Source organism: Ailuropoda melanoleuca, chromosome 12, assembly GCF_002007445.2.
Source record: "Ailuropoda melanoleuca isolate Jingjing chromosome 12, ASM200744v2, whole genome shotgun sequence".
Lineage (NCBI taxonomy): Eukaryota > Metazoa > Chordata > Mammalia > Carnivora > Ursidae > Ailuropoda > Ailuropoda melanoleuca.
The window spans coordinates 25,717,702-25,733,523 of NC_048229.1; the positions used below are offsets into that span (position 1 = coordinate 25,717,702).

The 15,822-nt window shown below is 48.9% G+C and overlaps 1 protein-coding gene across 8 annotated transcripts in view; it reads right to left on the reverse strand.

Moving 5' to 3' along the window:
• Nucleotides 1-15,822, reverse strand: part of ZNF71 (zinc finger protein 71) — a 33,419-nt gene that overhangs the window by 3,478 nt on the left and 14,119 nt on the right. Inside the window, exons 1-3 of one of the 8 annotated variants that reach the window (XM_034639503.1) lie at nucleotides 15,515-15,764; nucleotides 11,097-11,163; nucleotides 4,690-4,816 (exon numbers count right to left, since the gene is read on the reverse strand). In XM_034639503.1, coding sequence (XP_034495394.1) covers nucleotides 4,690-4,816; nucleotides 11,097-11,129 — 160 coding nt within the window. In that variant the 5' untranslated portion in view covers nucleotides 11,130-11,163; nucleotides 15,515-15,764. The other 7 variants (XM_019792540.2, XM_019792541.2, XM_019792542.2 and 4 more) reach the window with 7 other exon arrangements.

The window sequence follows — 15,822 nt, forward strand, 5'->3', positions numbered from 1 at the left end:
TGAATGGACGGTTGTGTCTACACATCAGTGTGAATGTACTCAACGCCACTGAACTATACACCTAAAAAGGTTAAAATGGTACGTTTTAGGTCTCACTTGCCACTTAAAAAATTAAAAAAAAAAAAGATGTAGCAGTCACCCTTGATTCACCCCTTTCCTCCCGTCATTCAGACTGCTAATTAGTGCCACTGGACGTGCACAACAGCTTGGACTAGACCGAATCTCGCCATCACCCCTGCCGATGATCCAGTTAGCCACCCCAAATGTCCTGCCTGAAACGCAGCAAGACACGCCACCCTCAGCCCTCTACGACACACTTTCCACTCAGTAGCAAGAGGATCTTCTTAAGAGTCAGACCAAACCCTCCAGTGTCCTCCCGGTGTGCTGAGAATCCAAGCCAGCATCTTCCTCCAGCCTACAGGGTCCTTAGGACAAGCCAGGCCCCCCGATCCTAACCTGTCTCCATCCATCCCTGCTCACTTGCTGTCAGCCACACTTGCCCTGTGGTTCCCTTTTTATTCCCTGCCAAACTGTCCATGCCAAGTTCTTCCTGCCTCTGGGCCTTTGCACCTGCCACTGCACCACCCCACCTTCCCAATGGTGCACATCCTTCAGCCGTCAGCTAACATCCTCCACAGGGAGGCCTTTCCTGTCCACCCCACAGTGGAAAGGAACACCCCTCCTGCTAGTCTCTTGCCTGTTTCATTGTGGGCGCTCATTAAGGTCTGTGGCAACTTCTGTCTGTCCCTGAATCTGTTTATTGCCAGCCTCCCTGTGGAAAGTGAGCTCCATGAGGGCATGGACCTTGTTAGGCCCAGCTCCTGGAGCAGTGCCTGGCACACAGAAGCCATCAGATGAACTTTCACTGGGCACCTGCAACGTGCCTGGCATGGCACTAAGCCATCTGCATGGATCATTCCATGCAGCTCTGAAAACCACATGTGAGTTAGGTACTCTTAAGATTGTGCCCATTTTACAGATGAAGGAACTGAGGGTCTGAGAAGCAAGTCACAAACTCAAGGTCACAGCACATTCGAGGCAGAGCTGGGATTCAAGCGGTCTGATCCCAGAGCCATGGGCCCTGATGAGTCACTGTTTTTGCTGTGAGTTGCTTTCCTATACCAGAGGAAAAGGTGTGAGAAATACTTAAAGTAGCGGAATGATTGTGGCTCAGTCGCCTTGGGGTGTGGCGTGATGTTCAGCTGTTAGGACAGATGGTGGCATGGGACGTGAAGGCCGTGGGGTGGGGACAGGAAGGGGACAGCGAATCGGGGTGGGGCCAACGGGGATCTGAGCCGCGCTGGGATATCATCTGGCTGTGGCTGCAGAGATCAAAGCAGGCAGAGTCTCAGCTGTGAAAACAGTTGAAAGTCCTCTGGAGCAAATACTAACTTGAGAAGTCAGGAGACTGGAGGCAGAATGCCAGCACACCCTGCAATCTAAGGGAGCAGGGGAAAGGAGGCAGCCTCCCTTTTATAGATTAAAACCCATCAGGAGAGATCATTTGCAGAAAAGCAAACAGTCAGCCCTTAGCTATGAAAAGCTGTGAATACACAGCTCAACGTCAACCAAATTAAACCAACCGGCCGCACGGTGTTTCACCAAGACGCCTGGCAAACAGCAGAGCACCGACGACGTGCGGCTGGTGAAGTGCGTGGATGTGGGCGTACTTGCTGCAGTCGAGGGAAATGATAACAGGACAGTGTCGGCAGAGGCCACTTTGGCACAAAGCTACTCATGTGCAAAACGCTATTCTTTCCTTTTGGTCTAAATAGGGATGTTGTTGTGGTAGTAGATTTCTTGTCTTTCACAGTTTTTTTCCCATATTCTGTAATTCTACGATTGTTTCCGACAACAAAGTAATTCTCACTTGTTATTAAACATCAAACATAAAAAAATAACATAAAACGGAAGTCTCCTGCAATCTCACCTGTGTTAACCATTCGGTGTATGTTTTCAGAACTTTCTCCCCAGTGCACATCTTTTTTAAAAAGTACATACAACATACCTGTACGCACACACACATATGTATGCACACTTTTTTCCCCCTCAAATGGGGCTTCTGCCCCAGGCAGAGTAACAGGGAAAAGATTTCCCTTCAGTCTACAGCCTAAAGCAATGGGGAAGGGTGGGGGGAGGACAAAATACATAAAACGAAAGTTATAAGACACTGGACATCAGCCAATAAAGGGCAATGTTACCTGAGAGGTGGGATCAGAGAGGCAGGCCCCACGACCACCCAGCTTACTCATAGGAAAAGCTGCAAACTGCTGCATGCGGCCTGGGGGAGAGGGGGTTGGACACTGAGGCAAAGCCCGACAGACTCCCTGAGCAGAGAGGGTGCCCTGGAGATCTGCGAGGTCCTTCCCCCAGCATCAGATTCCTGGTCAGAACGTGCAGACATGGAAACTACCCAAGCTTGGGAAAACGCACCCAAAGGATTTGAAAATGTACCCAGAGCCAATCAAGGCTGGGAACAGTGCCTTCTCACCCCAGCCAGCCACGAAACCCACACCGTGTAATTCACAGGCACTGGGCAGGACACTCAGAGGGTCATGAGGGAAGCAAGCTGTCTAGACTGAGCGCAGGTCACAAAGGCAGACACTGAGAGCAGATCAAATGACACGGTGTTGGTGTCACGACAGACACAGAAGGAGGAGACAGAACAGAGCCCAGAATTAGACCCACACATACATACACGGACAACTGATTTTTGACAGACGTGCAAAGGCGATTCAGTGGAGAAAATTCAGTGGAAATTTTTCCAGTGGAAAAGTGCGGTCTTTTCAACAAATGGTGGAGGAACAATTGGATATGCAACTGATGGGGAAAAAATGAGCTTCAGTTAACACTGTGCATGATTACAAAAATTACCTCTAAAGGGATCACAGAACAAAACACAAAACCTAAAACTATATGACATATAGAAGAAAACCTTTGTGGCCCTGAGATAGGCACAGATTTCCTAGATACAACACCTAAAAAAGCATGATCACGGAGGCAAATGATTGATAAATTGGACTCCATCAAATTAAAGTGTTCTGCTCTTCAGCAGTTAGTGCCGGGGCACTTGGGTACCCACGTTCGAGAGTGACTTTAGACCCCTTTCCTACACAATTCACAAAAATTAACTCAAAACGGACCAAAGACCTGAATGAAGAGCCAAAATTACAAAAGTCTTAGGAGAAATCACAGGAGTGAACCTTAGTGGCCCTCGGTCAGGCAACGGTCTCTCAGACAGGACACCAAAAGCACGCAACACAGCAACAACTCACACCCCCGAGAATGGCTACAATGACACGGATTGCGCATACGAAGCTCTGACGAGCGCACGGAGCTCCTGGAACTGCCGGGCTCTGCTGGCGGAAATGTAAAATGGTACCACTGCTTTGGAAAAACATCTAGCAGTTCCCTGAGAGGTTAGTACACACCTACCACGTGATTCAACCATTCCACTCCCCAGTGTTTGCTCAAGAGAAAGGAGAGAAGGGTCCACAGTGAACACCATATGCACAGGTTCACAGCAGTTTTATTTGTGACAGCTCAGAACTGGAGAAACCCAAATGTTCATCAACAAGTGGACAGAAAACAAGTCGTGGTTTATCCGTGACGTAGACTATTACTCAGCAATAAAGAGAAGTGAACTACTCATACATACAACATAATTATGCCAAGTGAAAGAAATCAGACCAAAAAAAAAAAGTATGTGCTGTATGAGTACACATATATAAAATTCCAGAATACTCAAATTAAACCACAGTGCCCTAAAGCACTTACACGTAAAGTGGTTACCCAGGGAATGGAAGGTGGGTGCGGGAAGCACAGGGAGATATTACCAAGGGGCAACGGATATGTTCATTATCTGGATCATGGTGATGGTTTCCCCCTGGGTGTATACAGATGTCAAAATGCATCAGACTGTTGTTTTAAATACGTGCAGTTAATTGTAGGTCAATTATACTTCCACGAAAGCTGTAAGAGAAATGGGAATACATGCTCGTTCTGGAAGTTGGTGGTTTAAGGGACGTCTTTCCGTGTCAGCGCCTACAAAGAACGTTTGTCTCTGATGAGCTACATGGTCTCCATCCTACTGACATGATCTGATATGTTTAGTCAGTCTTGTATGGGTGGGCGTTTAAGTCATTTATCCTTTACTTCCTATGTAAAAGTTTGCACACTCACAGGAAGATAGCTAAAGGACAGATCCCTAAAAATGCAACCATTCAAAATCTGGTTAATAACGCCAAACTGTCCTCCAAAATTGCTGTCCCAACTTTATATTCCTAAAATGAGAAAGTCCTTTTCCCTACACCCTCACGATACAGGCTATTATCATTCCACACGGGCAAAAACTATTTCATTGACTATTGGTAAGGTTTTAAAATCTTTTATAAAGTGTGATTTTGTATATTTCTACATTTATGAACTGCCAGCTCGTATGTTTGGTCTACCTTTCTAACATTCTGTTTCTTATTTCATTCTTGTTTATTTCTAGGAGCTCTTTATATAATTATAATCCTTTGCTATTATACATGTGGTACATATTACTCCCCCATTTCATTACCTATCAACTTTATTTTTATCTTTAAACTTTCTACATAGTCAAATCTGTCCGTCCTTTTTCTTATTTCTTTGTAGTCCTCAAGTGATAGGCCGATGGTGAGTAATTCAGCGAAGCTGCCCCCTTACCCAGTGAGACCAGGTTCCTGTAGTTCTCCAGCATCACATCTCTGTACAGGTCCTTCTGGGCAGGCTCCAGCTGCTGCCACTCCTCCTGGGTGAAGTCCACTGTCACATCCCTGAACGTCACTGATTCCTGTAAGAGGAAACCCACAACCACTCACCGCAGGGCCCTGCTCACAGAGGTCTGGAGAAATGGCCAGAAAAGCCAAGAGGACTTAAGGGAGGCAGATGGGATGTATCTGGAGTGATTTCAACAAGGTGAAGAGTTCTGAGGGGACCGACCACTCAGTGTTCTTGGTACCTACTTCTAGTGGGATGGTCCTCGGACAGAGAAACAAAACAAATATAAGGCTGTTTAGAGCAGAAAGTCACGCACTTTAGAAACAGAGAAGGAATCGAAGGTATAATGACCATAACCCTGTGAATGGACATGTGCATTAGCTGCTCAGTAAAGACAGAATCCTAGATGGAACCTAGTAGCTCCACACACTGTCCTGAGCCCCTATGGAGCTGCAGGCACTGGGCCAGGTGCTGGGAGACAGACACAGAAAGTTCAAGAACTAGCTCCTCGCGGACGAGGCACACGAACACAGACATGATTGACCGGCAATCTGGTCAACACCACTGTGAAGGTACGAACGAAATCCTCCAGGCGCATGAGCAATGGCAGCTTTAGGGGGTGTCCAGGAAGACTTCAGAAAGGTGACACCGAATGTAGTCTGAGGGGCCGGCGAGTGGTTGGGTCTGTGGGGGGAGGCTGGATCAAGACCTGAGGCTTAAGAGGCAGATTAGGCCATGGGCAACGGTGGGGAGTTTCTGGGGTGGAAGCCTCAGTGCCTTCCCAGAGGATGCTGTAAACCCTGTGGGTAAATGAATAACCTGTAGCACGGCAGGAAATGACAATGGGGTGACGTCAACCACCATGGTGACAAGACCTACCACTTATTATGCGGTTGCTGTGGGCCGGGTCCTATTTGAAGCACTTGTTGTAGGCTGAATTATGCCCACCCCCGAGTCCTATGTGGAAGTCTGAACCCCCGGCACCTCAGAATGCACATTACTTGGAAACAGGGACACTGCAGATGTAATGAGCCAAGATGAAATCATACTGGAGTAGGGTGAGCCCTTAAGCCTACATGACTGCGTCCTTATAAGCAACATTTAGACACAGACATGCCACAGTGAGAACACCATCTGAAGACTGGCGTTATCCTGCCACAAGCCCAGAACTATGAGAAGCTCAAAGGGAGGCCTGGAACGGCTCCTTCTCTATGGCCTTCAGAGGAAGCATGGCCCTGATGACACCTTGACCATGAGGTCTTCAACCTGTAGAACCGTGAGAAGACAGATTTGCATTGTGAGCCCCCGGTCTATGGTACTCTGCTATGGCAGCCTTGGCAAACCAATACATACCGTCCTGCTCACTATGATATCCCCAGCACTTCGTACAGTGCCTGGCATCAGTAGGTGCTCAATAAATAGCTCTTGCATGAATAAGTGGATCGATGAATAAGGAGGCCATGAGAATTAAGTTAATCCATGTTTGCTGCTCAGAACAGTACATACATACAGTAGGTGCTCAATAACCACTAGCTACTGTTACTGCCACCCACAGGTCCTTGGCTCCCTCCAGTGCGCTGAGCACCACCCCCACCCCGGACCCTGAACCATGGCTCATGATCACAGGGAGGAGACCTCATCTGTTGGTTAGTTCTTTCACTGTCTCCAGTGCCTGCCCAGTATGGGCTCACGCTGGCCTCCCCGTCTCAGGGGCCACCATCACTCGATGCAGACGCAGCGTCTGGACTTGGGAGTCTGGTAGCCTGCAATGAAATCCTGGCTCTGTCCCTCTTAAGCTGTGTTTCCTTGGGCTACTATTTCAACCTTTCTGAGCCTCTTTTGTTCAATGGGCTTCCTAACAATGTCCCCCTCTGCGGCTGACACGGTTGTTACGTGAGGTAATGCATATATGCTCGCAGCACAGCATCCGGTATGGTTGCAGGAAGCTCTCGATGAATGCCAACTTTTGCTATCATCATTTGATTAATTTTGACATTTCATATATATCTTATGTATACTTTTTACTATTAATAATAATTATTATATGATATTATTATTGGATTCTTTGACCTAATACATCCTTTGACCAATCCTGCTAATAATTACTTCTTTTTTAAAAAACACCACTTTATTGAGGTATGATTGCCATACAAAAAGCCGTGAATATTAATTAATGCAATCTGGTAAGTTTGGAAAGTATACACCCACGTAACCACCACTCCAATCTTAAACTTAGCCATCACTTCCAAAAGTTTCCTCCTGCCCCCTTTTAAAATTTATTTTAAATTTTTTTATATAATAATTCCTTCAGAAAAATCTTCCTTAAGCATGTCTCCTCTCAACTCACTCGCTCAATAAACTATTTACTGAGCAGGTCCCATACACCAAGCCTGGCTGGGGCTGCACAAAAATGCACCCAAACCACAATGGACGGTCTTGGAAGTCTTAGAGCCTACACCTTATTGCAAAAGGACGCTGGGAGGACAGAGAGCAGACCTCCCCTAGAAGTGAAGCTTAACAGCAAATGCACCCAAGCTCTTGGAGTCCTCCTACATAATGTAGGTGAAAGAACAAATCGAGACAACCAGCATAGACAAGTTAAAAACGAAGACATGGTGCAGCTGCTCTGGAAAAGAGTCCGACAGCTCCGTCAGTGGTTAAACACAGTCACCATGGGAGCCGGCAATCCCACTCCTGGTATGTACCCAAGAGAAATGAGGACATGGGTTCAAACAAAACACCCGTAACGTTCACTGCAGCTTTACTAACAATAACCAGAAAGTGGAAACAACCCAAATGTCCATCAGCTGATGAATGAGTGAATAAATGTGCCCTCTCGCCGCCGTGGAGTATTACTCAGCCCTGAAAAGGAAGGAAGCGCTTGCATGTGCTACCACATGAAGGGACCTCAGAATCATCATGCTGAAAGCAGATACAGAAGATCACACAGCATGTGGTTTCATGTACATGAAACGGCCCAAATATGAAAATTCGCAGAGACAGAGAGTAGCTTAGTGGTTGCCAGGGGCAGAGGGTCACTGGGGAAATGGGAATAACTGCTAATGGGCACACATTTCCTGTCTGCTCATGAAAACATTCTAAACTGACTGCGGTGACCGCTACACCACTCTGTGATTAGAAATGCACGTGCTGTGGTAGGCGGGGTGCGTGTCAATAAAGGGGTTACAGAAACGAAGACGTGACAAACCAAAAGTCACAGACAAGTAAACCGACACGTTCACACAGCAAATTAAATTTCAGGGAGATGCAGAAGATTCCAAAGTTCGCGGTTATCACCCAAATAATAAATGGAAAAAAGGAAGCAAATACAGGTCATGTATGACCTGCGAACAGAGACCTTAAAGAGAACGATGACAGCACAGAAGGAGAGGCAGATTTGGTTTTAACAATCTGAAATGCTTTTGTATTTAAAAAATGTAGAATAGGGGCGCCTGGGTGGCGCAGTCGTTAAGCGTCTGCCTTCGGCTCAGGGCGTGATCCCGGCGTTATGGGATCGAGCCCCACATCAGGTTCCTCAGCTATGAGCCTGCTTCTTCCTCTCCCACTCCCCCTGCTTGTGTTCCCTCTCTCGTTGGCTGTCTCTGTCTCTGTCAAATAAATAAATAAAAATCTTAAAAAAAAATGTAGAATAAATGAAGAAACAAAGAGCGAGCCTGGGAAGAATATTTGCCACGACTACTTATACACGTGCACGCGCGCCTGAAATTCCAAGAATACTGAGAGTCTTGTAGACGGTAAAGTGCAAGACAGATAATCTACCCGCCCGCAGAAACAGCTAACAAGCATTTCCTGAAAATAAACCCTCACTGGTAATACAGACAATGCTACTCAGAGAGAGCGTGACGCCGTTTGTCACCCGTCCCGCTCAAGGTCTATACCACGTGTCATGTACATCCCAAGTGCAGAAGAAAGTCTGACAATGGCCTGCGCAAACCTCTCCTCCAGCCAGGCGGGAACACATACTGTCACCACCGGTGGGGAAAGCGCTAGGACACTCATGAAGGCCTCAGAAACACCCAACCCAGGATTCCTCCTCAAGGAAGCACTCCTAAGAAATCATACGAAATGCACGGAAAGACTTATGCGCCAGCCATGTCCCTCCTGACATTGTAATCTCGAGTAACTGGAAACCAATAAATGTCCCACAACAGGGGAACCACAAAGGAAACCAGCTACAACCCTTCGATGGAATTCTTACGTAGCCATTAAAATGGATGTTATGGGGAGCATTTAACTATGCGGAGAAATGCTTAGGATGAAAGCTTCAACAACAACAACAACAAAAAACAGGATATAAAAACTGCTTAGCCAGGGTGATTCTCATTTTTACGAAACACGCATCCAGGGAAAGACAGACACACAAACACTCAGTAGTGGTTATCTCCTGGGTAAGATCACAGGTCACTCTGATTCTCTTCACTGTGTTTTTCTGGATTCTTCTAAGCTCTTTATAACGATCACACATTTCCTCACCTACCAGGAATTTTCTTTTACTTTTATGATAGACTATTTACAGCGTCAAAATTTTTTTAAAAAAATGTTCAACATCATTAGCCATCACGGAAATTAAAATCAAAACCACACTAAGATACCACCTTATGCCAGTTAGAATGGCAAAAATTGACAAGGCAAGAAACAACAATTGCTGGAGAGGATGTGGAGAAAGGGGATCCCTCCTACATTGTTGGTGGGAATGCAAGTTGGTACAGCCACTCTGGAAAACAGTGTGGAGGTCCCTTAAAAAGTTAAAGATTGAGCTACCCTATGATCCAGCCATTGCACTACTGGGTGTTTACCCCAAAGATACAGACGTAGTGAAGAGAAGAGCCATATGCACCCCAATGTTCATAGCAGCTTTGTCCACAATAGCTAAATCGTGGAAAGAGCCGAGATGCCCTTCAACAGATGACTGGATTAAGAAGCTGTGGTCCATATATACAATGGAATATTACTCAGCAATCAGAAAGAACGAGTTCTCAACATTCGCTGCAACATGGACGGCACTAGAGTTGATAATGCTAAGTGAAATAAGTCAAGCAGAGAAAGACAATTATCATATGGTTTCACTCATTTATGGAACATAAGAACTAGGAAGATCGGTAGGGGAAGAAAGGGATAAAGAAAGGGGGGGGTAATCAGAAGGGGGAATGAAGCATGAGAGACTATGGACTCTGAGAAACAAACTGAGGGCTTCAGAGGGGAGGGGGGTGGGGGAATGGGATAGGCTGGTGATGGGTAGTAACGAGGGCACATATTGCATGGTGCACTGGGTGTTATACGCAAACTAATGAATCATCGAACTTTACATCAGAAACCAGGGATGTACTGTATGGTGACTAACATAATAAAAAAACATTAAAATAAAAAAATAATAATAAAAATTAAAAAAAAAAAAAGTCAAACTCACCAGATGACTATGCAGCCAAACAACTGATGTTTGTAAAGTTTATGATGTTTCAAAATAAGGGAAATCCCTACTGATTAAATTTGGGTGGAGAAAAAAAAAATCTCAATATTAAAATGGCAGCCAAAACTTGGTCAGTTTTTTAAAATGATAATCAGAGAAGAAAGAAAATAAATGAATATACAAATATCCATATGGTTTATGGGGAAAGGGACTATGGGTGAATTACACTGTCTTACCTACAGTTTACTGGGTTTTCCCTGTTTTCTAGAAGGGGTATTTACATGTTATTTTTTTTATTATGAAATATTTCTGGCATAAAAGGAAATTTAGAGAAAAATACAACAAACCACCATATGCGTACCACTAAAGCACAAAACCTACAGGCGGGAGCCGCAGACGCCCAGCTGCCCTCGCCCGTCCTGTCCTCCTCCCTCTCCCCAGAGGTAACCACTGTCCTAAGCATGTGGGCCTTGTTCCAGCCTGTGTTGTGTACTTTCATCACGCGTGTGGGTGCTCAGCGACATTCACGTGTCTGGTACCGTGTGCTGCCCAGGCCCCGCTGCAGGGGACGTTTCCGCACTTGATGTGATGTGTTTAAACCACCACTTCCCAGTTGCCCACTTGTCTCCTGAAAGCCCCGAGGGCAGAGCCGGTCCCTCCCAAGCTGCCCTGTCCCCCTCGGCTGACTGAAGCCAGCATCAGGGGCAGGCAAGGGGCTGCTGGGCCCAGAAAGGGCAAAGGAGAGCAGCATCCATGCACGTGACCCACCCTCCTCAGGGCAGACACAGGCCCCTGGAGACAGCTCCGAGTGCGTGAGCCCCAGCCCCAGGGGGGGCTTGGGCGTCAGAGTGTCATCCCTGGGCAGGAGTCCTGCCCCTTGGGCTTGAGCCTCTGGAATGGAGTGTGAGAGGGTGACATGACTCACCAGGGCCTCGTCAGTCAGCAGCTGGGTGGCCATCCCTCCAGTGCCCAGGGTGACGGGAATGGACGGACTATGGTTGGGAAAGAGAGAGAGGACACAGTGAGAGACCAGGCCTGGGCCTGCTTCTCATGGCAGACAGGACAGACAGACACATACCCACCAGGAGACAGGCAAGGAGGGACACACACACCCCTTAAAAACAAACACTAAGGACGCCTCCTCTGTGCAAGACCCTGGACGGACATCTCTCCTTTAATTCTCTTAAAGCCCCACAAAGTAAGTCCTACTTCCACCCACCCCATTTCACAGATGAGAAAACTGAGGCCCAAGGGATAAGCCACTGGCCCAAGATTACACAGCTGGGAACGGAGTGGGGCAGAGTATGTTCCGGTCTAGGCGCTTGCTGCCTTTCCAATGCACACCCAGACACCCTCACATCCATTCCCACAGGCTGCTGGGAGCAACAGGACCCTCTGCCTTCTCCCAGCCACCCTGCTCACACCCCCTCCCAGGTCTGAGTGCTGGTCTGAGGCCCCCACTCCCCACCCCTGCAGGCGATCCCCCACATCTCATGGGGGTAACCGTGGGGTTCAGCTAACTGGTACACGAAGGAACTTGGGGCCTTCTAGTGCATAGTAAGAGCTCAACACACAGCAGCTATTATTACTGTTGTTGGTCGAGTATGTTCCGAAGACTGGGGTGCAGTCAGCTACGGTCTAAAGCATCTCCTTTCTTACAGCAATGCCCCGCTATTTATGGCAACCACAAAGAACGCCCCTTTAAACCATGCTGATTTAGGGGTGCGTGGGTGGCACTGCCAGTAGAGCATCCAACTCTTGGTTTTGGCTCAGGTCGTGATCTTAGGGGTCCTGGGATCGAGCCCCATGCTGGGCTCTGCACTCAGTGAGGAGTCTGCTGAAGACAGTCTTGCCCTCTCCCTCTGCCCCTCCCACTTGTGTTTGCTCTCTCTCTAAAATAAATAAAATCTTTAAAAAAATAAATAATAAACTAAGTTGTTATAAATAAAATAAATAAATAATTTTAAAAATCAGTAGCCGATTTAAATAAAAGACAAAGCCACTGGACAGGTGGCACAAGTTAGCGCAAATTCTTAGAGTTTAGGACATGCTAGTTCAGTCCTGGCTCCATGGTGACCTGCCAGGACTTGCATGCCTCCCATGATGAGGAGCTCACTAACTGTGTCACCAACACCTCTGACTGGAAACAAGTTTTCCTTCTGCTACAAGCCAAAATATGCCTCCCTAAACCCCCACCCGAATCACTTGAAAACCTGCAGTCCTCTCGTATACAAAAGCCCTTTAACTACTGTGCCATTTCTCAAGGAGCCCGAAATCACCACGGATGCTTATTATTATTCAAAATACACATCCCTAGGTCCCTGCCCAGACCGCTGAGTCAAACCATCTGCGATGGGGACCGAGAATCATTAATTTCCAAATGAGTTTCTTAAAGTGCAAGAACCATGGAAACAAAGAATGATCTTTTTGAGGCCAAAGGGCCCCCCACTTTCACAAGCAAATGTTGTAATTTTAACTCACACGTAAGGACAGGTTGGCAGAAGCCTTTAGAACACCAGTTCTCCACTAGGGGGTGATTTTGGCCCCAGGAGACATTTGGCAATGTCTGTAGACATTTGTAGGTGCCACAACTTGGGAGAGCATGCTGCTATGGGCATTTGGTGGGCAGAGACCAGCATGCAGCTGCACAAAATGGGCACCACAGCAAAGGCTGCCAATGGCACGGAGGCTAAGAAGCCACAGTGGGCTCAGGTCTCTCACCACTTCCCATCCGCAGACTCCACAGCACCACGTCTGGCCTGCAGCAAGCCCTCAAAAAAAATGTCCTCCAGCTTTAAACCCTCCTGTGGCTTCCCACAGCATGAGAAATCACCCACAGTCTTCCCACCTGCCCATGTGGCCCTTATGGTCTGCCCCTGCTGGCCATCCTCCTCCCACTCCGCTCTCTCCTCCAACACTTGGCCCCAGGCACACTGGCCTTCACATCTGCTGTTCCCTCTTCAGGGGATGCTCTTCCCACAGCAAGCTCCTTCTCACAGTCAGCTTAAGTGTCACCTCCTTGGAGAAGTAAGTCCCCCACCCCCAGGCCCCTGAGCTCAAGCAGCACCACCCCACCCCCTCCACCATCTTCCTACAGCACATATGATTATCGATAACTGTCTTTTTAAAGAGGTGTTCTCAAGTTCCTCATCTGTCTTCCCTCCACCAGAATGCGACCCCCTGGGAAGCAGAGATGATCGTTTCTGCACAGTGTCTCTGGCATCCAGGACAATGTATGGCACACAGGAGGCACCCAAACACAGAGGGGAATGAATAGATGAGCAAACTTCTGGTGCTGGCAAAGACACAAAGAAATGCGCCCTCTCGCACACAGCTGAAGGAATGGGAGTCCCTCACATTTCCAGAAAGTGAGCTGGCAATATACGAACCCCATAACCCAGCAACCCTGAGACTCTGCCCATAGCGATAAAAGCTCTGCGTAAAAGGTTGTAACACAGAAAAAAGACATTTATCATAACGCTATTCATAGAGGCAAAAGGCCAACCAACCAACAAAAAGTCCTGGAACAAAACAGTAAGTACCCATCAGTAACGGAAAGGCCACATTACGAAGGATCAGGTCATCTCTACAAAGGAGGGTTAGTTCAGCATCTCCTCACATCCGTAATGTCACGAAGTGAGAGACACAAGTTAGACCAGAGTTTTATACCTAACTTTAACCTCTCTACTTCAAGACAAACCAGGACGTGTGGGTGGGTGTGCTTCTGTGCAGCATTTCTGAGCCTGGGGAAGGCCATGGAATGATGGACACCAGGCGGTGCCTTGAGGGAACAAAGTGGGAGTGAGAAGGAGGCGTTATTCATTGATTTCCTTCGTATTCTTTTGTTTCCCTGGATGCAGTAATTTCATACTACAAACATTGCAATGTTTGAAAAGATTTAACTTCTTAAAAGGTATTCTTTCCGAACTGGCCGTCTCTGACTCCTATCCTGCACTGTGAGGTCAACAACACTCGTTCCTTTGGCGGGACATGGACAGAACCAGAGCCAACTTACCACGAGGTACAGCGAGCCGAGGGCCCCTAATATCAAAAAGGGTGAATGTAATCCAACCCAGATTATATTTGTCCTTATAGCAGTGGAATCACAAACTGTAATTTAAAAAAAAAATTTTTTTTTAAAGGAGCCCTGTAACGTGCACAGGGCTGGGGACTGTTGAACCCAGTGTGGCGCGAGCTCTGGGCCGCTGCAAAGCCAGTGGCTCCCTCCTTCCTCCTGTTCCTGTGAACTTTCTGGTATTTCCTTCCTTCCATTGTTTCTAGGGGAGAATCCCATGGGGAAAATCCTGGAACTTTGTCTCAGACGAGTTGAAGGGAAAAAAGAATTTCCCATTTGTCTGGTAGCTAAGCGTGGGGGCTCTGGAACCCAGACGCCTGGGTATAGAGCTGGGTGACTTAGTCTCTGAGCTCAGTTTCCCCATCTGTAAGATGGGGGTGATAAGGGTTCCCACCTCAGAGTTACTGGAAAGCGTCTAAATGAGGTAGTCCCAGCAAAGTGCCCAGAACAGCACTCTGAGTGGCCAATACACATTCCCTGAACAAATAAATCCCAGGTCAGGCCGGGGTAAGGGTCAGGACTCCCCTGAAAAAGGCCCTCTGAGAGGAGGCAGGAAAAGAAGGAGCACCCCACGCAGCCCCACATGCTGTCACCCACACACTTTCTGGCCCTCGGGCTCCAGCCTATCCAGAGCCTTCGAGGGGCCAGACAAGTCTGTGAGGGCCTGGAAGGAGCTGGGGCCTCTGGGGGGCCCAGGCGAGGCCCACCTGCCCAGCTTTTGGGGGTGCACACCCAGACGCACTCACACACACGCACCCTGCAATGGCCAAAGACGGCGACACAGGCGGACACGCTGACGGGGGTGGGCCCCAGACAGACACACCCCACACCCAAAGACACAGCGCCAGAGCCCAGGACCGGACACAGGTGCGCCAGGGGCCGGCACCCTCAGACACACTCTGGCCCTAATGAAGGCGGACACGCGCACAGACGCGCACAGGCCAGCACCGGTCACAGGTGCGCACCCACAGACACCACGGCAGGCAGGCGCGTAGGAGGCCGCCCCGACTCGCGCGGACTTACACACGGGCACGACGGCGGGCCAGCGCACACGCGGTCAGGCACACGGATCCGCCTCCTTTCTCCTTTCCGACCGGAGCCCCCTCTCCACAGCCCTCAAAGCCTCCCCTGCCCCTCCCCGCCCTCAGTCCGCACGCCCCTCACCTCCCCCGGGCGAGAGTCGGTCCGCGCTCCGGGAGCGGGGTGAGGGACCTCGCCCCTCCCCCTCTCCTCCTGCCCTGCCCCGCCCCGCCCGCAGCCGGACTCACCCGAGCGGCTCCGCCAGGACAATGACCCGCGCCCGTGGGGCCCGCCCGGCCGCACTGCGCCTGCGCGGTCGGGAGGACTACACTACCCAGAGGCCCGCGCACCGCCGCCTGCGTTCGGGCCTTCCGCCGAGCAGAGCCGAGCGGAACCGAGCTCACCCGAGACCTGATCGCGCCCTTCCATCTCCCGGAGGACCCAGTCGCAGGGCGACCTAGGAGGCGGAGGCGGGGTGTGTCGGGGGAGGAAGGAGGGGGCGGGGCGAGAGCGGCGGGGAGGGGTAAAGGGAAGAGGAGGAGAGGGAGGAGGGGAG